At 42.9% G+C, this 25,608-nt stretch overlaps 1 protein-coding gene across 1 annotated transcript in view; it reads right to left on the bottom strand.

Annotated features, from left to right (window-relative positions):
- Positions 1-25,608, bottom strand: part of LOC125413694 (scavenger receptor cysteine-rich domain-containing protein DMBT1) — a 104,791-nt gene that overhangs the window by 50,883 nt on the left and 28,300 nt on the right. Inside the window, exons 8-22 of the mRNA XM_087908694.1 lie at positions 25,253-25,400; positions 23,085-23,275; positions 22,092-22,121; positions 19,986-20,041; positions 19,679-19,721; positions 18,840-19,157; positions 17,854-17,883; positions 14,439-14,756; positions 13,475-13,507; positions 10,853-10,885; positions 9,211-9,364; positions 6,021-6,238; positions 4,898-5,215; positions 4,195-4,221; positions 3,253-3,406 (exon numbers count right to left, since the gene is read on the bottom strand). Of these exons, the coding sequence (XP_087764820.1) occupies positions 3,253-3,406; positions 4,195-4,221; positions 4,898-5,215; positions 6,021-6,238; positions 9,211-9,364; positions 10,853-10,885; positions 13,475-13,507; positions 14,439-14,756; positions 17,854-17,883; positions 18,840-19,157; positions 19,679-19,721; positions 19,986-20,041; positions 22,092-22,121; positions 23,085-23,275; positions 25,253-25,400 (2,071 nt within the window). The remainder of the gene's footprint in view (positions 1-3,252; positions 3,407-4,194; positions 4,222-4,897; positions 5,216-6,020; positions 6,239-9,210; positions 9,365-10,852; positions 10,886-13,474; positions 13,508-14,438; positions 14,757-17,853; positions 17,884-18,839; positions 19,158-19,678; positions 19,722-19,985; positions 20,042-22,091; positions 22,122-23,084; positions 23,276-25,252; positions 25,401-25,608) is intronic.

The raw sequence follows: 25,608 nt of genomic DNA on the forward strand, positions 1-25,608 counted from the left end.
CTCCCAGATTGGGAAGAATCAATACATATAGAATGCACACTGGTGCTTATGTACCATAATAAATATTACACAGCATGTAACATGACATGTGTAATTTCTGAACTATAGCAAGTAGCCATCTGTGCTTCCCTTATAAAGTCCCATTGCAAATACACATGTGCAGATGGTTCCTTCTGTTTGTGTGTTGCTTTCATTGGGTAATGAATAAAGAAACTGCCTTGACCTACTTGATAGAACAGAACTTAGGTAGGCGGAGTAGACAGAACTGAATTCTGGGAAGAAATGCAAAGTGTCAAATGCCATGGATCTCCTGCCTGAGACAGACACTGGCTAGAATCTTGTCGGTAAGCCACAGTCACATGGCTATACACAGATTAATATAAATGGGTTAAAATAAGATGTAAGAATTAGGCAATAAGAAGTTAGAGCTAATGGGCCAGGCAATGTTTAAATGAATACAGTTTCTGTGTGATTATTTCAGGTGTAAGCTAGCCGGGCGGCTGGGAAAGACAAAAGGGCCCACTTCCCTGCAACACACAGATATATCCCACACACAATAGACATACTTTACACACAAATTTGGTACTAGATGTTAAAATCTGCCATTGTCCATCTATCCCAGTGAAGTAAAAACCAAACAACTAAAACTAACACATTTTTGTTTTGGTTTGGCTTGGTTTTGAGATAGGATCTCTCTCTATAGGCGCCTGTTCTGGAATTCACTATGGGCACCAGGCAGCCCTGGACATAGAGATCTTCCTGTCACTATCTACTGAGTGCTGGGATTAAAGGCCCCGGGCCCAGCAGTGATACAGTTTGTGTGTAAGATACAACAGAGTGGCAGTAGCAGGTATTACATGGAAATGGAGCCACATCCAAAGCGTTCCTGTGCAAAGAAGCCAAGAAAGCCCCAAGGGACCTTGACTTTGACTTGTGAGTGACCAGCTGAGTTTGAGCAATGTCTTGGAAGTGACTGCAATGGGGCTGAGACGCTAGCTCAGTGGTACAGTGTTTGCAGGGCAGCTTGGAGTCTTGGATTCTATCCCCAGTGGCTCAAAAATGAAAAATAAATGTCTGTTTGTGTGTTAAAGACAATTCAAGCTTAACCAGAAATAGTCAACATAATTCCAGAGCTAGGGGCTCCCAATGGGACAGGCCAAATGAGACAATTCTCCAGCTGCAGCCAAGCGAGCATTCTCTTTGCTTCACTTCTGTGTGCCCAGGGAGGCTTTCCTCTGCAGTTCCTTATGGCAGTTCAAGGATCAGGTCTTGTTAGTTACCTCATTCATGAATCATTGTTTGCCAAATCAATTTAAAAAATCACTGTGCCTCAATTTTTCTCATTCTGAAACATTATTACCCCAGAAGACAGAAACACTTGGTAAGAATGAAATGGCAAATTTTAAATATGGTATAACTCAGAAATACCACCTCTCCCTTTTGAGAGAGGGTCTCTTGCTGGCCTGGAGCTCAAGGATAGACAGACTTGCCAGTCACTGGGGATCAGCCTGTCTCTACTTCCCCTGCAATGGGGTTACAAGTACTTATTACCACATTAAGCCTTTTGTTTGTTTGTTTTCTGAGATAGGGTTTCTCTGTAGCTTTGGAGCCAGACCTGGAACTAGCTCTTGTAGACCAGGTACGCCCCGAACTCACAGAGATCTGCTTGCCTCTGTCTCCTGAGTGCTGGGATTAAAGGCATGCACAACTTCAGCATTTTTATACGAGTTCTGAAGATTGAATTTAGATACTCTTGCTTGCCAGGAAATCACTTTACTGACTGATCTCTCTCCCCAACCACCATATATAGACACAATTGTACCACTTTAATCCTGAAGCAAAGTTTTGTAGGAATTTTGAAAGAAGAACAAATAAACCTCAACATAAGTCAGAGCTTCTTGAAGTCCTTTGAAAATAAAAAAAATTGTATAGCCCAAGAAACAAGATGTGAACAATATATTTTGACTTAAAGCCATAAACTCCAAAATCATCAACTTTCTCCCTGTTCTGAGCAATATATTAAACTACTCCATGATTGACATGCTTTAAAATAATAGCAGGACTTTATGCTGCAATAATTTTGTAGATTGCAGGAGATTTGGGGCATCACAACTGCCTGGAGCAGTGAGAGTAGAGCATGCTCCATGTCACTGCCCACACTGTTTACACCTATAAAGGTAGTAGGTACTCAGATTGTTGTCTGCTCTGGTTAATGAATGCAGGAAGAAGGAAATGCAGAGGTCTGTGACACACTGAGACAAAGTCAGGAAGAAAGAATGTCCCTGATGTGACAGTATAGAAAGATGAAACCATGGTTCCATAGTATCTGAAAAGGGTGCTTTTTTTTTCATTAAGAAGTTACCTGTATGAATATGTGCATGTATGTGTGGTTGGCCTTCTGCCTCTAAAGAGTCAACTAAGTGTGACTCAAAAATATTTGACATGTTACTGTGTGCGGAGCACGTGCAGGCTCTTTCTTGTCACTGTTCCAGAAACAATACGGTGTGACAGTGATTTGTCCCACATTGACATTGAATTTCTTGGGGGTTCTAAGTGACCTGAGGTGATTTAAAGTACACGGGAAAAAATTTACAAGGATTATATCCAAATTTTATAATATTTTATATAAAAGATTTAGACTTCTGCGGTAGCTGAGGGGGATCTTGGAGTTGATCTGTGAACACCAAAGGACAACTGTGTATATGATATATAAAATGTATGCATATAAATATTTACATGTAAATATACCTTAAAATAGGATTGCTTTCAAATGGATGATGGTTGGAGTAAGAAGCAGGGAGCACAAGGTACTTGAAGGGAGAAATTAATAAAACCCTTCAATTTGTTGGAGAAAATTTCCTCATGGAGAGCTGATAGAAATTCTTGAAGGGAAAAGCAACTGATTTACTTCATATAGTGTCTGAGAAAAGATGACCAGACGATGAGAATGAGGAAGACCAGATATGCATCTTGCAGAAGGAAGAAACTTCTGTGTGATGGAGCAGGAGCAAGGTCTCCAGCTGTGGACCACCCATGTCTCCATGTCTGGGTGTTTATGGGTATTACCTCAATGAATAGGATACTCTGGGATAGCCAACGAAAAGACACCCCCAATAAAGACTATCAATGGTCACCCCCAATAAAGACTAAAACATGGAAGGATTTTCCCACCATGGAAAGGCATTACTTTTGGGAAAATCACAGATTCAAATCTGGCCCAGCCATTGAGTAGAGAAAGGCAAAGCTGCTTACTTCAGGCTGGGGATTGTGAGCTCTATGTTGAACTTCTCAGCCACATGTATCTCCCAGATGCACTCCGTGTCAGTGGGGTAGTTCGTAGGGTACCAAGGACTGGAGAAGGATCCCGAGAGACTTGAAATGACTCCTCCACAGGAGCTACTTCCTTCTGAGAAAGCAGACGAGAGACTTGTGGTTGGCATCTTCAGGAACGCACTTGGCATTTTCCTAGATGCAGAATTCAGAATGACATCAAATTCTACACTGGAAATCATAAAATAGGAAGAGATTTGGTTGGTCTGGATAGTCACAGTTTGACTGGTACAAGTAGGTATAGATCTAAGAGCAGATGTAGGAGAATAAAATATATACGATTGGCAAGCTGGACTCTAAACTGATTGAGAATGAGACATATATGTGTACAATGGGGCATGTGGTAGCATCTAGGCTACATTTTAATGTTTGTGCAGGTACATGTACACATGTGTGACTAGGTGGACCGAGGCTAGCCTTCTGCCCACTTTGGTTTTTTTGAAACAGGATCCTCGTTGACCTAGAACTCACTGATCACTGGCTTGCCAGTGAATCTCAAGAATCCCAAGAATCCACCCATCTTCGCCTCTCCAATGTTGGTATTATAAGCATATAGCACTTTTTTTTATGTGGGTTCTGCATCTAATACTTAGGTTCTTGTATTTGCAAACACTACCAAGTGAGCTATTTCCAGTCCCCTAAACTATGTATATAATTCTTTAATGGTCTTCTAGACTCATATATGAAAGTCAGCTCAACTCAAGAGGGGACAACATAGCTGCTTGTGAGGGCTTTACTTTATCCCATCATTCCTTCCCCTCATGTCAAATCGGAAATCACTGCTCTGATCACTGTCCGCCAGTGTATAGGTGAGGACACAGATTTCTCAGGCTTGAAGAGATGGAATTTCCAGTGCTGACTTACCAGAGGGTGGAGGAGTCACCGCTGCATCTGCACAAACAGGAAACAAAGGAATTCAGGGATTTTAAATTAAATTCCGTGGAGACAAAGAAATATTAGTTTTTCTAATGTGGGCATGTCTCAAGCAGATAGGCTTCATGATAGATAAGCAAGCTCTTTCCTGGGAAAGCGGCTTCACATCTGGGGAAGGTGCAGACAATAGGAAAAGCTAACTAAGTGTGCCTGGGTGTCTGTCTCCAGAACAGTCAGACTCAGCATTCCCTGTCTATCTTGCTTCTGACAATTTACCAGTTCTAATCACCTAGGAGACAAACCTCTGGGCTTGTTTAAGAAGTTTCTAGATTCGGTTTACTGAGGTGGAAACCCCCACTCTAAATGTGGGCAGCTCCATCGCATGGGGTGTGGTCTCAGACTGCCTGAAAAGAAGGAAGTTTGGTGCCAGCATTCACCTTTCTCTGCTTCCTGGCTTCAATACAATATGACTAGCTCTCTCAAACTCCGTCTTCCATGATTCTCTGGCAGAGTAGACTGCACCTGAACTATAAGCCAAAACAAACTCTTCAGTCTATAAGTTGCTTTTGTCTGGAATTTTGTTTACAGCTATGAGAAAAGTAGCCAATATGGCCGTTTTCAATAGAGTCACATCCCCGTTCTGCTCATGGCTAAGCTGCCTCCTTGAAGGAGCTCATTATGGGAGGCACAGTACCTGAGCAGATAACGCCAGCGTCTTCGTGGTGGCCACAGTTGTGGTCTAACCAGGCAGAGCTGGGGCACTGGCCAAAGTGGTTCTCCTTTCCTGAGCACTGAATGTTGTCCAGGAGGATGTTTCCCGAGCCTGGGCCAAAGTAGGCACTTCCAGGAGCAGCGATGGCGTGGCCACACCCCAGCTGTCTGCAGACGACCTCAGCTTCATTCATGTCCCACAAGTCATCACACACGGTGCCCCAGGCCCCCTGATGGAGGACCTCCACACGTCCCGAGCACTGTCCGGAGCTGCCTGCCAGTCGCAGCACCAGTCTGTCTTCTAAACGGAAGAAGATTTCACTTTTGGGCATGGGGAGGTTTATGTAGGAAGTGGCTCCTACAGGCTGTGCCACGACCAAGGCCAATACAAGCACAAACCCTTGTGTGGTTGTCTTGATTCCATATGAAACCCAAAGGTGAAAGAATAAGACAGAAACAGGTCAAATCTCATTCTGTTGCTGCCCCCTCCTTGGCAATCCCTTCCTCTCTCTGAGCTGCTTCCTCATTTGTAAAGTAAGGAATCTAGCAAGAGTTTATTCCAGAGGCCCTTGGGGTGAATGGGTGAAAGCACGCATTTATGACACACAGAACACACCCAGAAAGGAATTTCTTTTCTCAGGGACAAACACACCCAAACTTCAGACAGGAGCTTACTAATTATCTGGTTTTCTGGCAGCCACAAAGAAGTATTGGGGTTCCTGCATGGGGAATCTGAATATATATATAAAAAAAAACACTGGCAGGCAGTGTTTCTTGCAGGATACAAACTGAAGCTTGCTCTGGAATGACTACAAGGCCAGGGCTAAAAGGAGTCTCAAAGCCTCTCGTTGGGGTAGGTCTATGATTTAGGGCACACTGGGTCAACAGGTAGAGGGAAGTGGAATCTTCAGGGGTGTCGGGTGTCCACATTTCACTTGCTACCTGGCCCCCACGCTGAGAAAAATCTAGGAAAAATCTAGCCCCTCGTGAAGCAGGGGTGATGTGGGGGGGGCGGGGTGTAAAAACAGAACCAGGTCTCTGTAATAGGAGAGTCAAGTAAGAAGTTGATCTCCATTATATCCCCGAAGATACCTGAATCTTCCTACCTGACCTCCTTCCATCTTGTGAAATTGCATTGAAAAAAGCATAAAAGCCAGTGTTTGTTGTCATATAATCACTTCGGAACACCACTGTCAAGATGTCTGAGGAGGAGAAAAACACTATAGCTGACGGGGCACAGAACTTCCCCATGGAGAGTGATGCAATTCTGGGGCCGTCGAAGATCTCAATTGAGTCGTAGGGACATCCAAGGATATCTTCCAGGCTGGGGGAATGCAAGCTGGGAGTTAGTGGCCCAGTACCAAGATCCTCCGTAACAACACCCCAATCTGTGACAGCCTAGAACATAAAGCTTTCCCAAAGGGCTTTATCAGCCTGGGGGAATATATGAAGCTTATTTTACAACCTCGTCATGAGTTTTAAAATCATAGTGATTCTGACCAGCCACCAAGATAGGCTTAGGAATTTGTGATTGCTATTTCCTTGGGTTTAAAATAAGTCTGAATTGACAGCCTTGACACAGTCATAACTGAACCATGATCCAGTGTCTGGCTGGGGCTGACTTAGCATGGAATCTCATGGTCTTGCTCTATCGCAGCATCGTATGAGCCGTGTGTGAGAAGAAAGGCCTTGTGAAGATTTTGCTGGGAGACAAATGTTGGTGAGGAATGGGAACTTCAACATCAGTCGGACCCGCATTTGTGTCAATGGGTAAGGTAGCTCCTTTTCCTCTTCTCCAATGAAGATGGCAAAGCATCTGTAGGCTATCATGAGGCTGGAGCAAGACAAAGCCTAGAGGAATCTAGTCCAGAGGCTGTGGAGATAGCTCAGTTGGTAAAGTGCTTGTCAAGAAACATGAAAGACCTGACTTTAATCCCCAGAACCCATAAGGAAATTTCGGCTGTGGTGGCTTAGCCTACTCCAGGAGTTCAAGGTCAATGAGAGATCCTCCCTTGAAGAACAAGGTGGACAGTGCCTGAGAAATGACACCTGAAATGACCTTTGACCTCCAAATGCTCATCGGTGTATGCATGTACACAAACACGTAGAAGAAGCATGCAGTTCATGGTCTGGACACAGTGTTCTAAAATGTCAGCTGTCACTTTCTGTCACGGCGATGGTGAGGTAGCAGTGACTATGAAACCTGTTCTCTTTCTGTCAGAGGTGAGACACCAGCTCTTCTGTTTCCTTTCACTTTGGGAGAACACTTAGAAATTGTACAGCCCAAGCCTGGAACAGCTGACTAGCACGTGTCTTAGGAAAATCTCTTAACTTTTGTATAAAATATAGATGGGTGAAGATGCTAGCCTGAAAGACCTATATTGGTGCCTAGTGAATAAGGTCAAAGGTTTTGAGCATTTAGGAAGTATTTTTTTTTAAAAAAAAAAGTATCAAAAGGCATACTATCAAAGCAGAGATGTGTCAAATGTGTTGACAAATGACTTACTGCATATTTCTAGCTAGAAGAGACCTTTTGGATACCACTACAAAAATAACTCAAACTTGAACTTGGACATGCTGTAGTGGGTTAGCTCCTATGCTTTCTTCTTGCTAAAGGAAATGTCTTTGCCACAGTCAACAAACTGATATTCTTACTCAATTTAACTTTCTCTTTAAAACTAGCTTCTTGACATGACCCTGCCTCCCCAAAATTAACCCAATTAAAAAATGGGGTACTGAACTGAACAGGGAATTCTCAACAGAAGAAGTTCAAATGGCCAAAAGACACCTAAGGTCATGCTCAACCTCCTTAGCGATCAGGGAAATGCAAATCAAAACCACTTTGAGATACCATCTTACACCTGTCAGAATGGCTAAAATCAAAAACACCAAAGATAGCCTATGCTGGAGAGGTTGTGGAGGAAGGGGAACACTCATCCATTGTTGGTGGAAATGCAAACTTGTGCAACCACTTTGGACATCGGTGTGGCGGTTTCTCAGGAAACTGGGAGTCAACCTACCTCAGGATCCAGCAATACCACTCTTAGGAATATACCTAAGAGATGCCCAATCATACTACAAAAGCATTTGTTCAACTATGTTCATAGCAGCACTATTTGTAATAGCCAGAACCTGGAAACAACCCAGGTGCCCCTCAATAGAAGAATGGATAAAGAAGGTGTGGCACATATACACTTTAGAGTTCTACTCAGCAGTGAAAAGCAATGGCATCTTGAATTTTGCAGGCAAATGGATGGAAATAGAAAACACTTTACTGAGTGAGATAACCCAGACCCAAAAAGAGGAATATGGTATGTACTCACTCATTAGTGGATTCTAGCCATAAACAAAGGACATTGAGCCTATAGTTCGTGATCCTAGAAAAGCTAATTAAGAAGGTGAACCCAAAGAAAAACATGTATGTATCCTCCTGGATATTGGAAGTAGACAAGATCACTGGCCAAAAGTTGGGAGCAGGGGGTTGGGGTGGGTTGGGGGGAAGGGGATATAGGGAGAGAGAAGGGAGAAGGGGAGGATTGGGGAGAGCTTGGGGGAATGGGATGGTTGAGATGGAGGAAGGGTGGATATGGGAGCAGCGAAGAAGATATCTTAACTAAGGGAGCCATTTTAGGATTGCAAGAGACTTGGCTCTAGAGGGGTTCCCAGGTGTCCAAGGGGATTTCCCCAGCTAGGTTCATGGCAGAAGAGGAGAGGGTGCCTGAACTGGCCTTCTCCCATAGCCACACTGATGAATATCTTGCAAATCACCATAGAACCTTCATCTGGCGATGGATGGAGATAGAGACAGAGACCCACATTGGAGCACTGGACTGAGCTTCCAAGGCCCAGATGAAGAGCAGAAGGAGGGAGAACATGAGCAAGAAAGTCAGGACCGCGAGGGGTGCGTCCACCCATGGAGGTGGTGATCTAATGGGAGCTCACCAAGGCCACCTGGACTGGGACTGAACGAGCATGTGATCAAACCGGACTCTCTGAATATGGCTGACAATGAGGGCTGACTGAGAAGCCAATGATAATGACACCAGATTTTGATTCTACTGCATGTACTGACTTTTTGGGAGCCTAGTCTGTTTGGATGCATACCTTCCTAGACCTGGATGGAAGGGGAGGTCTTGGACTTCTCACAGGCAGGACACCCTGACTTCTCTTAGGATTGGAGAGTGAGGGGAAGGGGGAGTGAGGGGAGTGGGAGGGAAATGGGAGGATGGGAGGAGGTGGAGATTTTTAATAAATAAATAAATTAAATTTAAAAAAGAAAAAAAACTAGCTTCTTACTGCAAATTTGGAATCATGAGTTCTATGCGTAAGTTTTTCTCCACATGGATCTCCCAAACACATTGTATGTCTGTTGGATAGTTTTCTGGGTATCCTGGACTGGAAAATGAGCCAGAGAGACTGGAAATGACCCCTCCACAAGAGTTGCTTCCTCCTAGAACACGAAAAAGGATGTCAGGTTGCAGCCACATGGTGTCATTGAGTGATCTTTGGAATGACCAGCTCATAGTCAGCGTGGTCAAGACAGAAAGTGTGGTCAGGTGGCAGCTGGCCTGGGTAAGCTGCTGCTTAGTTTAGCATGTCTTAGGAAGTCATTTGATCTAATCCCAATGACTCAAAAGCATCACTGTGTAAGAATTCCCATCTTTCCTTCTGCTTCCATCATCTGCAAGGAGATATCATACATCCTCTCTGCTTACTGCATCTCTCCTTTCTGAAAAGGAATGAACTTTTGTTTTCTGGGAGAAGAGTGAGGCTCTACATACACAATGAGAGTCTGGGAGGAAGGCTGAGAGATAGGCTGTCTGCCGGGTGTGAGAGGGTTAACGTTGAGGATGTTTGTGGAGTAAGAGACTACAGAATAACGGTGGATTCTGATGAAGCAGGGAGCAGAAGGGACGTTGGGCGGAGTTTGGAGCTTATGACTGGGACCTTGTCTCAGTACACTGTCTTCACTTTGCTGGATGTTTCCCTGCAACTGTTTGTTTGTTTGTTCCCTGTAACTCAGTGTATTCAGACTGGAACTTGAATATTTGGGGATTTATAAAAGTTAAACAAGAAAACAAAAATCTAGTTCTTCCTTCATCATCATCATCTTCGTTTTAGCATGAATAGATACAGCTCTACACAGGTATACGAGGCAGAATACTGTCTAAAGCAGTAGATAACTTAAATTATCAGGTTACTTTGGAGGGCCTTGACAACACAATGCACTTCATTGATCTACACCTATTATTGAGTTTCTCAGTTTCCCTTCCTTTCACCTCCATGACCATCTTGTAATCCTCCCAGGGTCCCACAGGTTCCTAATCTTGTCTAAGATGGATGCTGGGCGCATGCTCCCAGAAACCCTACATTTCTGTCGCTAACCACATTCTGGGGTGGGTGAAAGCTGGGATCAAATGCAGGGTGTTGTGCAAGTGCTCACTACCACAGAACCAATTCCCCAGTCTCTTGTGGTGACAATGTCTCACGAGACAGCCAAGGGTGGCCTTGAACTGAAAAACCCTCCTGTCTGTAACCCTCAAGTGTGATGACAGGTGTCACTAACACTTGCGTACTCCATTCGTCACATCTATAGGTTACAACAGAGCCAAGACACACTTGTGGCAAGAGAGGAAAACCAGGTGTCTACGAGCATCCTCTAGAATGTGCCTAAATAAGACAGGCTGAGTCGGGGTCCGATGGATTGTAGAACTATGTTCTGCCATCGTGTTGACCTCATATCTACTTTGTCTTTGGAAGACCCACAGCCATCTTTTCTCACGTGGTCCTCCTAATAAGCAGTCAGCATTTACAGAGTGGCAGCAGAGGAGTAAGCCCCTCACCCGCATATGCCAGGGGCTCTTTTGTGCTACACCCATGGACATTGCCTGGAATCTGCTGACATGGAGTTAACCATTTCAAGCAAAGAAGTGACTACCTGTTGTTGGATCCCGAGAAGCTGGAGGAGGACCTGGAAGGGGAAAGGAAGACAAAAATGACATCCAGGGGGAAATCTTTTGTCTCATTTACAATTTAGTGCGTGATGAAAGGTTTCTTTGGAGACACCAATGTATGTGGTGCAGACTTAGAAAAGTCTGAAGCTGCTGCGTGAACATTCTCTATGATTCTATGGTTGATCAAAACCAGCCAATACTTGGACACACCTCCTACCACCATCAAGCTCCCTCCCTGGAACCCGAGTGGACTCCACAACTGCTTTGAAGAATAGGATATAGCAGAAGCTACGCAATGTCTTAAGGGACTATTGGTAGCTACATCCTGCTCAGAGAGCGCTGCTTACTGAGCCTCACACCGTCTTACTAAAGAGACTAATGTAGAGGCTCTGAGACTTCCTGGAAGGGAAGAGGACCCATCTTCCCAGCTGCACCCACAAAGGCACAAATCGTGTAAGCAAAGATATCTTGAGCTCTCCAAACCAGCATTCAGGTAAATGACATGGAGACCCCAGCTTGATGCTTTGAGGAGAATAAGAACCCCCAAGTTGATCCCTGCTCCAGTTCCTGACCCACAAAACCATGGCATGTATTTAAATGTAACTTTTTAAAAATGTTAAATTTGGGGACAACAATGGAAAACCGGGTGGCTCTTTCTTCCTTTCTTTATCACTCATACAATTTACATGAAGTGAGCAATCTACAGACAAGCCCTTGTTTGAATAACTACTGTTGGAGTTGGGGATTTAGCTTGATGGTAGAGTGTTTGCCTAGCAAGTACAAGGGCCTGGGTTCAGTCCTCCAGTCTGAGAAATTTAAAAAAAAAAAAACACTATACTTGACCTTAACCATTGCCTTTTTGCTTTAAACAGCACTGCTCTCACTCACGACCCCAACACATAAGCTGGCCATGCCTCGGGATACCCAGCATGCATCAAGATCTCCTCCAGGTAAATGCCATGAGAGGTACTTCTGTCAATGACCTGTGGCTTATGTCCGCAGCTGAGGGGGACATTCCAGGTACATTCAAAGGGTAAGTCCCAGTCTTCCTTCAAGCTAAATATTACAAGATGTCTGACCACTCTGCTGGAGAGACATTGTGAAGAGGTCCTGGGCACACAGGAACAGAAGGAGGACCCATTCTTAAAGCTATCCCCAGTAGAATTACTGTGGGCAGGCTTTGGATCTCCCTTATCCTCAACCATGGGGAGCAAATAATTAGCATATCAGAGGCCCTTGTATCATATCTACCAATGCTTTGGGCAGATGTTGCAATGAATAAAAGGTATGTTTTTGTTCACTTCCACTGTCATTCCAAAATTTATAGTTATTCACTAGTCTGTGTTTTCTAATATCTGATTGTGTGTGTGTGTGTGTGTATGTGTGTGTGTATAAAACGGTGTAAAAACTTGGTTCTCTGTTAACCTTCTTAATGGCCAAAATTGTTTCATCTTCCTTAAATCTTTCTTCTGAAAAGATAACGTGTGTGTGTGTGTGTGTGTGTGTGTGCGTGTGCACGTGTGCATGCGTGTGTGTGTGTGTGTGTGTGTTTTAAAAAATTGTCTTGTTGATGAGAAGTAGCCTGAGCAAACTGTCTCCCCAACTTTGCTATTGCTTTGTCTGATCTGGGTGCAAACTGGGACAAAGTTGGTATGACAAATGAGATTGGAGGTCAAGTGCACTGGCCGTTGGCCCAAATCCCCTGGCTATCCAAGAGTTCCCTGCTGACTTCCTAGGTGTCTGTTTATCTGGAAAATGTAATTAATCAAAATATCTTCCTAAGGGAAATTAAAGGAGTTGGAGGGAGTCCCTGACTTATAAAGATTTGACCTATGGATTTTCATGCAGGAGAACCTGTCCTTCAAATCTTGAATTTGGATCTTTTCCTGGGGTCATATATGGGGATGATTCTCCCTTGAGATGCTGGACCATACCAGTGAACACCCAGGCAAGCGCAGATAGTGAGGATATGAAGCAGGTGCTCTCAGCGTGCTGTTGCTGAGCCAGGAAGTTCAATAGCTTATGTGTATGAAATGTACTCTTTGACATGTGATGTTTTTACAGTGGGTTTTCTGGGACACAGCCCCATCATGAGCTGAGCAATGTACATGTGTGAAGAGCTCATAGAAATGCCTGACTCTAGACAATGAGGGATGTGTCCACCCACAGAGATGGTGGGACTGATCTAATGGGAGCTCACCAAGGCCAGCTGAACTGGGAGTGATGGAGCATGTGATCAAACTGGACCCTCTGAATGTGGTTGGCAAGGAAGGCTGACTGAGAAGCCAAAGACAATGGCACTGGGTTTTGATTCTACCGCATGGACTGACTTTGTGGGAGTCTGGTTTGTTTGGATGCTCACCTTTATAGACCTGGATGGAGGGGGGAGGTCCTTGGACTTCCCACGGGGCAGGGAACCCTGACTGCTCTTAGGACTAGAGAGGGAGAGGGAGGTGGGAAGGAGGTGGAAATTTTTAATAAATAAATAAATAAATAAATAAATAAAAATGCCTAACTCTTAACATTAAAAAAAATATTTCGGACAGTTATCATGGTTTCTCTTCCTGGATGGGAAGTTCCTTCAACTAGGAGGGCACTGGACATACCTGGTGGCATAGGTGGAGGGGGGCCATCTGAATCTGTACACACAAAGAAAAGCAACAGGTCACTCTCTTTGATGAATTCAAAGGGGGAAATGGCAAGAAGTGGATAGTGAGTAAAAGGGTCAGGCTCATGACCATTCTGGGTGCAGAAAGCAGCTACTAAAATGGTCAGTTGGGGTGGTGGTGCAGGCCTTTAATCCCAGCACTCAGGAGGCAGAGGCAGGCAGATCTCTGTGCGTTCAAGTCCAGCCTGGTCTACAAGACCTAGTTCCAGGACAGGCTCCAAGGCTACAGAGAAACCCTGTCTTGAAAAAACAAACCAAACCAAACCAAAACAAAACAAATACCAATTGGCCACTCCCATCTAGGGAAATCCTTTGCTTAGAGAACTTAGCACAGGCATTGGGTCAGCTGTGTTTCATGGTAGACAGTGTTAGCTTATTTGTGGTACTCTTATGCAGAGTTCCTGGGACTCTTGTTAAAGTGTGGACTCCCAAGCTCCTTTCCAAATCTACTCAGCCAAAATTTCTTGGGAGAGGTGCCCTGAAATCTTTACTGTAATGCCCCAGGGAGATGCCTGTAGATATCATGGACTTCCTACATGCCACCATGTGCCACTCATGACCAGATAGGTGTCTGACCCAGGACCCAGACATGAAGGGCTGCTTAAATAATAAAATGAGGGACTGGAGAGATGGCTCAGCGGCTAAGAGCATTGCCTGCTCTTCCAAAGGTCCTGAGTTCAATTCCCAGCAACCACATGGTGGCTCACAACCATCTGTAATGGGATCTAATGCCCTCTTCTGGCCTCCAGGTATACAAGCAGACAGAATATTGTATACATAATAAATAAACAAATAAATATTTTTTTAAATAAAGAATCAAATGAATGAATGATGAATGGAAAATGCCACCCAGCAAAGAGAGTTTCAAAATGTCTTCAGATGCACAGGAATAAGATGAATACCTGAGCAAATAACACCAGCATCTTCATGGTGGCCACAGTTGTGTTCTGACCATCCTGAATGTGGACACTGGCCAAGGTAATGCTCCATCCCAGAGCACTGAAGGTTGTCCAGGAAGATGTCTCCTGAGCCTGGGCCAAAGTAGGCCTCACCGAGACTAGAAACAGCCTGACCACACTCTAGCTGGCGGCACACAACCTCAGCTTCATTTGAACCCCACAAGTCATCACACACAGTGCCCCAGACTCCCTGGTGAAGGACCTCCACTCGTCCTGAGCACCGGCTGGAGCCACCCACCAAGCGAACTTCTGGCCAGTCTCCTGTAGACAGAGATGTGGTGTGAGTCTTCACCCCAATGCCCTCACCTGGAGTCCAGCAGTACCAGCCTTAGAGGATGGTTAGGATGGGTCTCAGGCATTGATCCTTATGTTTACCCTTGGTTTCTGAGTTGCAGTTTGTAGGGAATTGCAACAAATTTTGTTTCAACAGAGTATTTTGTTTCCCATATTATCCACTGATGGTACAGACATAGACCCTCTGGGAGCTTCAGTCTACTCACTAGTAAAATACATACATCAGTATATTGTATTATTCTACACTATGATAATACAACAAAGAGGAAGGACAGGATATGAGAAGAAATGACAGAGAGAAAGATTCTGGGAGAGAACTCTTCAAAACATTAGAAGGACTTGGTCAGGAAGGTACTTTGGACCAGAGAGAAGAGCACAGGCAAGAAGCCTAAGGAACTATGTCACTTCTGCATGTATCTTTTCTCCTGGTGCTATGACAGTGATGAAAATGAGCAAATATATAGCCCATTTGTCATGTAATATGTGAATGAATGCTTTTGCAAAGGGTATGCAAAAACATAATGTGATGGATACACATATGAACACACATACATACACACACAACACATCAGAAAAGTCATCCACCACAATCAAGTAGGCTTCACCCCAGAGATGAAAATATCATATAACATGAAAATCTGTCAATGTAATCCACCATATAAACAAACTGAAAGAAAAAAAGACACATATCTCATTAGATACTGAAAAAGCCTTTGACAAAATTCAATACCCCTTCATCATAAAAGTCTTGGAGAGAGTAAGGATACAAGGAACATGCTTAAACATAATAAAGGCAATATACAGCAAACCAACAGCCAACATCAAACTAAATGAAGAGAAACTCAAAGTGATCCCACTGAAATCAGGAACAAGACAAGGTTGTCCACTCTCCCCATATCTATTCAATATAGTAGTTGAAGTTTTAGCTAGAGCAATAAGACAACAAAAGGATAGAAATAAGAAAAGGAGTCAAACTCTCACTGTTTGCAGGCAATATGATAGTATACTTAAGTGGCCCCCCAAAATACTGCCAGTTAACTCCTACAACTCATAAACACCTTCAGTAATGTAGCAGGATACAAGATTAACTCAAAAACTCAGCAGCCCTTCTGTACACAGATGATAAAAGGGCTGGGGAAGAAATCAGAGAATCAACACCCTTCACAATAGTGGCAAATAGCATAAAATATCTCAGAGTAACTCTAACCAAACAAGTGGAAGACTTGTATGACAAGAACTTTAAATCTTTAAAGAGAGAAATCAAAGAAGACACCGGAAAATGTAAAGATCTCCCATGTTCTTGGGTAGGCAGAATTAACATAGTAAAAATGGCAAACTTATCAAAAACAATCTACAGATTCAATGCAATGCCCATCAAAATCACAGCAAGATTATTTACAGACTTCAAAAGAACAATACTCAACATTATATGGAAAGACAAAAAACTCAGGATATCCAAAACAATACTGTACAACAAAAGAACATCTGGAGGCATTACAATCCCTGACTTCAAACTCTTGCTATAGAGCTACAGTAATGAAAACAGCCTGGTATTGCCATAAAAATAGACAGGAGGACCAATGGAATAGAATCGATGGCCCAGATATCAATCCACACACCTACGACACCTGATTTTAGACAAAGAATCTAAATATATAAAATGAAGAAAGCATATTCAACAAATGGTGCTGTCATAACTCGATATCAACACATAGAAGAATAAAAATAGATCCATATTTATCATCATGCACAAAACTCAAGTTCACATGGATTAAAGACCTCAACATAAAGCCAACCACACTGAACCTCATAGAAGAGAAAGTGGGAAGTACACTTGAATGCATTGGCACAGGAGACCACTTCCTAAATATAATCCCAGTAGCAAAGACACTGAGAGAAACAATTAATAAATGGGACCTCCTGAAACTGAGACCCTTCTGTAAAACAAAGGACATGATCAACAAGACAAAACGGCAGCCTACAGAATAGGAAAAGATCTTCACCAACCCCACAATAGACAGAGGTCTGATCTCCAAAATATACAAAGAACTCAAGAAATTTGTAATCAAAAGAACAAATAATCCAATAAAAAAATAGGGTCCAAACCTAAACAGAGAATTATCAACAGAGGAATCTAAAATGGCTGAAAGACACTTAAGGAAATGTTCAACATCCTTAGCCATCAGAGAAATGCAAATCAAATCAACTCTGAGATTCCATCTTATACCAGTAAGAAGGCCAAAACATCAAAACCACTGATGACAGCTTATGCTGGAGAGGTTGTGGAGCAGGGAGAACACTCCTCCACTGCTGGTGGGAGTGCAAACTTGCACAGCCATTTTGGAAAACAATATGGCAATTTTCTCAGAAAACTAGAAAACAATCTACGTCAAGACTCAGCAATATGGCTGTTGGGTATATACCCAAAAGATAATTAACCATATAACAAGAACATTTGCTCAACTACATTCATAGCAGCATTGTTTGTCATAGCCAGAACCTGGAAACAACCTAGATGCCCTTCAGCCAAAGAGCAGATAAGGAAAATGTATACATTTACACAACGGAGTACCACATCTTTAAATTTATGACATCTTTAAATTTTCAGGCAAATTGATCAATCTAGAAAAAAATCATACTGAGTGAGGTAACCCAGACCCAGAAAGATAAATATAATATGTATTTACTCATAAGTGACTTTTAGACATAAGCAAGGAAAAAACAGCCTACAGCCCACAACCCCAGAGAAACTAGACAACAAAGAGGACCCAATAGAGACATACACGAATCGACATAGGAAGTTGAAGAAGAAAAGATCTCCTGAGTAAATTGGAAGCATGGGGGTCATGGGAGAGGGTGAAAGAGAAGAAGGGAGGAAGGGAAGGGAGTGGAGAAAAATGGATAGTTCAATAAAAACAATAAAGAATAAAAAAATCCTAGTTGCATTCTGTAACAGTTTTTGTAGTTTGAAAAATAAGTGAACTCAGAGGTGAAAGGTCAAACAGCACAGGATAAAGTCAAGGGCAGCCAATATTTAACTGTCCCCATTAAAGGCACCACTGACCTGGAACATCCAACAGAGGTTTTTCAGCATCTGTATGTAAGAAAGACAAATAGGTCAACATTTGGAGGAACTCCAGGCTTTCATAACAGAAGAGGAGGCTTAAGTAGACTCTCATACAAATTTACTAATATATTGTTCATTTCTTTAAAGCACATGGTGCCAGAATAACCAAATTTATCAATAGGTCTGCAATACACTTCTCTGTGGGGAGTTAGTTTGTTAAAGCAATTTGAGATGACAGATGTGAAAGACTGGGGTCTGAAGAGTGTCTGCTTCCAGGATCCTGAGTATTTACTGGTGGAACATAGACATTAGTGCAATGTATTACTCCCACAAGGGCTGCTTTGTGAACTGCACCCCCATTCTGACGACAGCAACTAATTCTTTCAAGTCACCTCTGGGATTGACACTGTTTGCTTAAAGGCAGCATGTTGGCAGGCAGGGCTATCAGTTGACATCCCAGAGGGAACCTATTTACTCACAATTATGTGTTGGTACATGTGTAAATCAGGGCATTTAAAAAATGCCACAAGCAATTAAAATTAGTCAAACATGCACATATGCATGCATGCACATATACACAAACACATGCACACGCATGCACACATGCACATGAGCATACACATACGCACATGTGCACACAGACACACACAGAGAATTTCTGACTAAGGAGAATGATGGTACTAAGCCAGAGTTTGGTCAAAAACATCTTTGCTGCAAGAGAGCAGGCGGTCCCCTAGTTCCCTAAGTGAAGAGAATGGGACTCTGAAAACTTAGACATTGCACAGATGCAGTCTGGAAGTTCACTGCGGCTCTGAGAGCCAGCCCCATGCTGCCCTGGCCTCCTGACAGCTGGCTGCCTCCTTTAATAAACACTATTATTTCAACTCCCAAGCCCTTCCTGTATTCAGACACAGTCTCTGCAAGTTTCAGCAAAGCACACACTGCTCACGATTACTACCTGAGAAGAAAATTAGTCAGCATACCTGAGCAGATGACACCAGCATCCTCATGGTGGCCACAGTTGTGGTCTCTCCAGTCCGAATGGGCACACTGGCCCAGGAAGTGCTCCATCCCAGCACACTGGAAGTTGTCTAGGAAAATATCTCCTGAACCAGGGCCAAAGTAGGCCTTGCCAAGGGCAGACACACCCTTTCCGCACCCCAGCTGTCTGCAGACGACCTCAGCTTCATTCAGGTCCCACAGGTCATCACACACAGTGCCCCAGACTCCCTGGTAGAGGATCTCCACACGCCCTGAGCACCGATTGGAGCCACCCACCAGCCGCAGCTCTGGCCAGTTCCCTGCAGACAGAGACCTGGTAACTGCGGTCATCTGGGAGCATGACATCTTTCATGAGATGGTTGAGCTGCCCTCTCCTGTACACTATTAGATAAAGAAAACCTACTAGAGCCAACCCTAGCTGGGGTGTGATAAACACGAAGACTGTCAATAGCATCTGGCTCAGACAACATCCACTAATTGCTGTCTGCTATGTGAGAAGCATGTACCAAACTGTTTGGCCTAAATACAGAAGAATATGAGACTTGTGCAAAACTTGGTGATTTCTGTGAGATGCTTTCAAGTGTCACTTTTATGGTAGCTCAAGGTTATGCAGCCGAGTGTTGGCATGCCAACCTTATCTGTGAAGGAACTGAATGTAGAAAATTCAAATATTCAAGACCACCCCCAACCCCTGCACCCCACTTCAGAAGTGCCCTTTTTCTCTGTTCTTCTAGTTCATGGCCTGTTGGATGACTCTGAGCTTCTGTCTATTTTAGAAAAGTCAATCAGTGGTTTATATGGGAGGTAAGCTGAACTGTACCTGGGTCAGGCTTGGGAAGAAGTGAGAGACTCCCACTGGAAGTCTTGGTAGACCGTGCAGGATTGGAGAGTTCTGAAGGGCACAAAAGCAAAACCAAACAACAATAACAACAACAAAACAATCTGCTGTTTCAGAATGTGAGAATCAGAATAGTCTAGGGGTTTGGAGTGGGCTTACATCCTAGGGTCAAGTCAATTGGTCCATTTGCAAATACATGAACTGTGGGTAGCTCAGTATAGTACCCATGTATGAAGCAGGTACAGACATGGGTGTTGAGAAAAAAAGCATTTGGTACTAAAATGGGCACATTCTGGGACTTACTTGGTCTTTCCGTTACCATCTTGGAAGCTGCTGTGGGGATGGCTGTGAAGACAAGATGAGATCTTGAAGGGAGGATTTAGGAAGCCAACAGCAGGTCCTCAGATCAGTCTTCATTAAATACCCAGATCCACACTGATTCTTTCATTGTTGCTTATGTAATAAGGAATGTCCTAAGGCAGATTCTCTCTTCACAGGGATCTTATGTTGTTCAGAAATAAGGAAGCCAACTGACATGACCATACCCCTCTGTCTCCTCACCAAAAATATGACTGCATAATTTGTGCTTACATGCAAACATCCATACCGCATGTCTTTCTGGGAGGAACCCCCACCTTTACTTTCTTCTTGTGATGGCTAGTCTTAATTTCAACTTAATTTTCCTTATGAAGATATTTCTACCTCCTCAGTTAGTTTTATTTCTAAATATTTTATTTTTTAGAAGCTATTATGAATGGGAGTGTTTCCATGATCTCTCTCTCAGTATGTTTGTTATTGGTATGTAGAAAGTATATATCTGGTTTCCATAAGTTGATTTTGTATGCGTCACTTCACTAAAATTCTTGATCACTTCTAGAAGTTTTCTGTTGGCATGTTTTGGATCTCATGTTTGATGTCATCTGCAAGTAGGGATAATTGACCTCTTTTTTTCTCATTTGTATAATTATAATTCCCTTTTCTTGTCATATTGCTTGAGCTAGTGCTTCAAGAAATGGGGGATAGTGGACAGCCCTTTCTCATTCCAGATTTTAATGGAATTGCTTTAAGATTTTCCCCATTTCGGATGATTTGGCTGTGAGTTTGTCATCTATAGTCTTTATTATGATAAGGTAGGCTCCTTTCAGTTTTACTGCCTCTGGGACTTTTATCACAAGGGCATGCTAAATTGTGTCAAATGTCTTTCCTGCATCTATTGAGAAGGTCATGTAAATTTTGTTTCTAAGACCATTTATATGATTACATTTATAACTGACTTTCATGTCCTGAACCATCCTGTACCTCTAGAGCAAAACCAACTTTATCATGGTGGACATGTGCCCTTTTCAGTTTGCTAGTATTTCATGAAGGATCTTTACATTTATTTTCACTGGGGATACTGGCCTGTAGTTTTCTTTTTTGCTATGCTCTTTCCTGGTTTCATTATTAGAGTAACACTAATGTTATGGAATATTATTTTAAGGTGTACTACATTTGTTTATGCTGTGGAACATTTGTTTAATTATGCAAGGATGTGTTGCATTCCTTTATGTTGCATTTGTTCAACTCTGCGAAGCTGTGTTATTTTGCCTGTCCAAAAAAAAAACCTGATTGGTCTAATAAAAAGCTGAACAGCCAATAGGTAGGCAGGAGAAAGGATGGGCGGGGATGTCAGGCAGAGAGAATAAAAAAGGAGGAGATATTAGGGAAGAAAAGATCGAAGAGCAGGATAAGGAGGAGGACTCCAGGAGGCCAGCCAGTCACACAACCACACAGCAAGCCATGGAGTATCGAGTAACGACAGGTTTACAGAAATTGAGAAAGGGAAAAGCACAGAGACAGAAAAGGTAGATGGAATAATTTAAGAAAAGTGGGCTAGAAACAAGCCAGGCTATGGTTTAGAATTTATAAGTAATAAGTCTCCGTGTATGTATTTATTAGGGAGCTAAGTGGCATCCCCCCAAAGAGCCAAAAGAACAAAAAAGAAAAAGCAACCAACCACATACTGACTTCATAGAAGAATTTCTCAGGGTGATCTTTCTGTTTCTGGTTTACTGAATAAAATATATCTCTAATTTTAAAAGGCCCATAAGAAATATGGAAATTGAAACAGTAATTTTAAAAAAGCCCTCAAAACAGTTCCCAGATTCCCAGAGGGCTTCTACAAAACTGTGTAAGGAGATCTATTTTATTTAGTAAACTAGTGGTGTGCTTAGGAGGCAGAGGCAGGCGGATCTCTGTGAGCTTGAGGCCATCCTGGTCTACTAAGCGGGTTCCAGGGCAGCTAGGGATACATAGTAAGACTCTGTCTTAGAAAAAAAAAAGTACCAGGGGTAGTGGCAGAGGAAGAAACATGAGCTAAACATGATGATGAGCAATGACAAGAGAGTTGACTCACTGATCAGATATGGCATCTTCGATGTCATCTCTGCAAAAACAAGAAAGCCATGGTCAGAAGTTGTTGGATGCCAGTTACGGAGATTTATTTGACCCGTTCTTTGGTATCATCGCCTATGTCATACAGTATGTATCGCCAATAATCTCAGTGAATTAGCCTGGCACTTACTAAAGACCCTGGAGGCGTTCTTAGCATCGTCTTAGACAAACAGGAGACCTGCCTGGTATTTCTAGGTAGAGAGTAGTGCAGAACCCCAGGTAATCAATTACTGACCCTCTGAGGCCTCAGTTTCTCCCTGTGTGAAAAGGATGATCCACGCGTTTGTGTAAGCATAACACATGCAAGGAGCTTAGAATGCTTGCAAATGAATAATCAGTAATCGTCAGCTCACTATTTTGACTGATCTTGCTAACTTGTGTACACTGTGCTTTAACAGAGACCCTCAGCTTAGCTTCTGCCTTCCCAGCATGCACTGCATCCCATTTCCAGCACTGATCTCAGTTCTCAAGTCCTCTTGCTGTTTCTCTACGAAGGGGCTATGCAATGTCACAGGCAAATCCAAAATTGATCTCCCCTGATGTTCACTTTGGCATTTGCAGCCTATAGTGCTCCTTTCTTTTCCAATGCCCCTTTTGGATATGTATCTATGTGTCCATGTAGCACATTCTAGTACACACACTATTTTATGGGTCTTGATTTAGTATATTCTAGTTACTTTCTGATTGTGTCTGGTATATTAGTCTTGAATTCCTTATAGGTTGTGTATGAGTCTGATAGATGACCTAGAGGGAACATATTTCCTTCCTCTGTAGGAACACCCATTCGGGACTACAGTCAGAGTATTACCAGGAATGACTCCTTAGGGACTCAGTTTGTGTTGTGTGAAGCTTCGCTACAGATTCCCCATCAGCCAAGTGGTTGTTGAAGGTCACAGAGCCAATGATGGCACATTGGCAAAAAACTCAGAGCTCTGACTCCATGCCATCTGCTTACCTTTGGTTTCAAAATAATAATAAGCCATGAAATTTTTCCCGATGTTGTTCATGCCTCGGAAGTACACAAGGGTCATTGAGCTGGAGTGGGAGGCAAAGGTCATATGGAACCCACTGCAAGGTTTCCCCAGGGACTCCGTGGAAGATGGAGGGCCATCCAGGATTTCAAAATATTCGTTGGTGCAGTCAAGGCTGGGGGAGCAAATATCATGAATGGCTCTTAATCTCCTCATCAGAAAGTGGGGAGGTGCTGTGTGAGCCCTGCTTTATTATCGGGGTGACAATGCAGGGGACAAGCTCAAACCCTGTCTGTTATGCAGACACTGTACAATCCTTTTATCCTGTATTTTCCTAAATAAATACTCTCTGAAAGAAATGGGATTTTTAGCTGATGGAAAAAAGAATATTGACTCTAGTGGACTCCCTGTTGAGGATTGGGAGCTGCTGTGAGCACAGGAGACTTTACAGTCTTATTCAATAGCTAGCTCATCAAGGTCATTTCACTATGGGATGCTTGAGAGGAAGGGTCTAAAATGAGGGATTTTAGGGTTTGGTTGTTCATTGGGCTGGTAACAGAATATAACTCCAGTTTCAAATACACTCCAGTCCCTAAAAGATAAGTTTTGACAGCTAGCCTATCTAGAGGAACGTGGGCTACAGATATGCCCCACGGGCTTTGTGGAAGCCGTCTGGCTTTGTCAGCTGCTGTCTTTCACTGTGAACTTCTGTGTGGCTGTCACCAGTGCTAGAAGCAGACCATGTCCACATCATCAGTCCACAGCCATCTATCCCAAACTATCTTTAAATTAAGCACAATTCAAGAATCCTAAATGATTTGATGTTTCCTTGTGGTTCATTTAAATATCATGCTAATCTGCGAATGACTTCATTTTCATGTATTTATAATATTAAAACCTGAAATTTCCTCAGATGTTCTATCCTTCCCCAGATAGTCAGAACACATGAGATATCCGTGCATGTGTGTGAGCCCCTCTCTCTCTGTCTCTCCTAGCCAAAGCATGGATAGTAAATTTCTTTTCAATTAAAAATTCATGGAAGTATGAATATGATCAAAATGTATTGTTACATGTATGAATTCTCAAAAAGTATACGAAATATTACACAAAAAAGTAAAGCTGCATGTCTTGGAAAAATTCACAAACATAAAGAAAGCAATCATATTTCTTTATACGTATAATGAAAGTATGAAAAACAATATACTTCATAACCATTTCAACAGCAGCAAAACGAAAGCAATATGTACAAGTGTGTATACAAAGAGGCAGTATAAAATCTCACATGCTACCTAGGGCGACCTGAAGCCATGTCACATGTATTGCTGGTGGGAAGATGAACTGACAGTCATTCTGGGAAAGTCTCTCTGTACTAAGAAGCTAACTGTGTACTTCCCATGAAATGTAGTGATCACATTCTTGGGCATTCGTCCCTGACAAATGAACTTAGATTGATGCAAAAATCTTCCCTGAATGTTCCAAGAAGTTTTATTTGCAATCTTTGAAGACTGATAACAAGCCAGAAGTTCCTCAGAGGAGAAAGGATTAACCGACACTGACTCAGTCATATTAACAAAACCCTTTCCACAGTGAAGAGCATCAGTCCCTAAGTACCACGGCAATGTGAATGGATCTTAGGGGCACTGTGCTGAGTGAACCCCTACCAAACTATAAGCCATATGACTCCTCCACAGAACATCCTTGAAAGGACAACATGTAGAGCTGAAAACAGATCACAGTTAAGGGACAGAGATGGGGTAATCTGGGAAAATAAAAGACGAAAGGGTAGTTCCTTCGTGGAATGTGCCTGGAATGGAACCGTGGTTTTGTGCAGCCATTCACAGAACTGAACTGTGTGGAGCATTCCAGCCCCATCCTCACACAAATAACTGCATGGAAAAATCTGGGGAACTAAGTATGGGTTTTGGTTCAGTTAACATTAACACCAATATTAATTTGCTCATTTTGATAATGTTCTTCCACTGGGCGATGCTTCAGAGGGGTACACAGGAATTACTTTTGCAATCTCCTCTGTGTTCATAATTATTTTAAAATAAAAAGCTCAAAATGCATAAAGGACTCTTTTGAATATGAGGATCATTATAGGGATGAACGGTTAGAAGAGTGCTATACTTACATCGCATGCATCACTTACTCAAGAGATGGGAACGCCAGCCTTATACGTTCAGAGGGATTGGCCCTGATTTCCCACACACAGGTTATGTTGTCATGCATTTCATTCATTGGGGGGTTCTTGATTTTTCCAGGTGCTTTGGTAATAACACCACCACAGCGAGACCTTTCTAAAAGAAGAAAGAAACATGACAGCAAAACCGTACAAGACCACACCAGTCAACATGCAACACAGGCGGAAGAAAGGTTCACAAGGTCCCACCCCCAGCTGAAGGGCAGCAGGCAGTCAAGGGCTCCTGAGGGAGCATCATTATTTACTGATGAGGCCCCTGATAGGTTGCTCTTCTCAACTGATCAGCCCTAAACCCTTGTACAGAT

The sequence above is a fragment of the Myodes glareolus genome, chromosome 7, assembly GCF_982192425.1.
Source record: "Myodes glareolus chromosome 7, mMyoGla1.1, whole genome shotgun sequence".
Taxonomy (NCBI): domain Eukaryota; kingdom Metazoa; phylum Chordata; class Mammalia; order Rodentia; family Cricetidae; genus Myodes; species Myodes glareolus.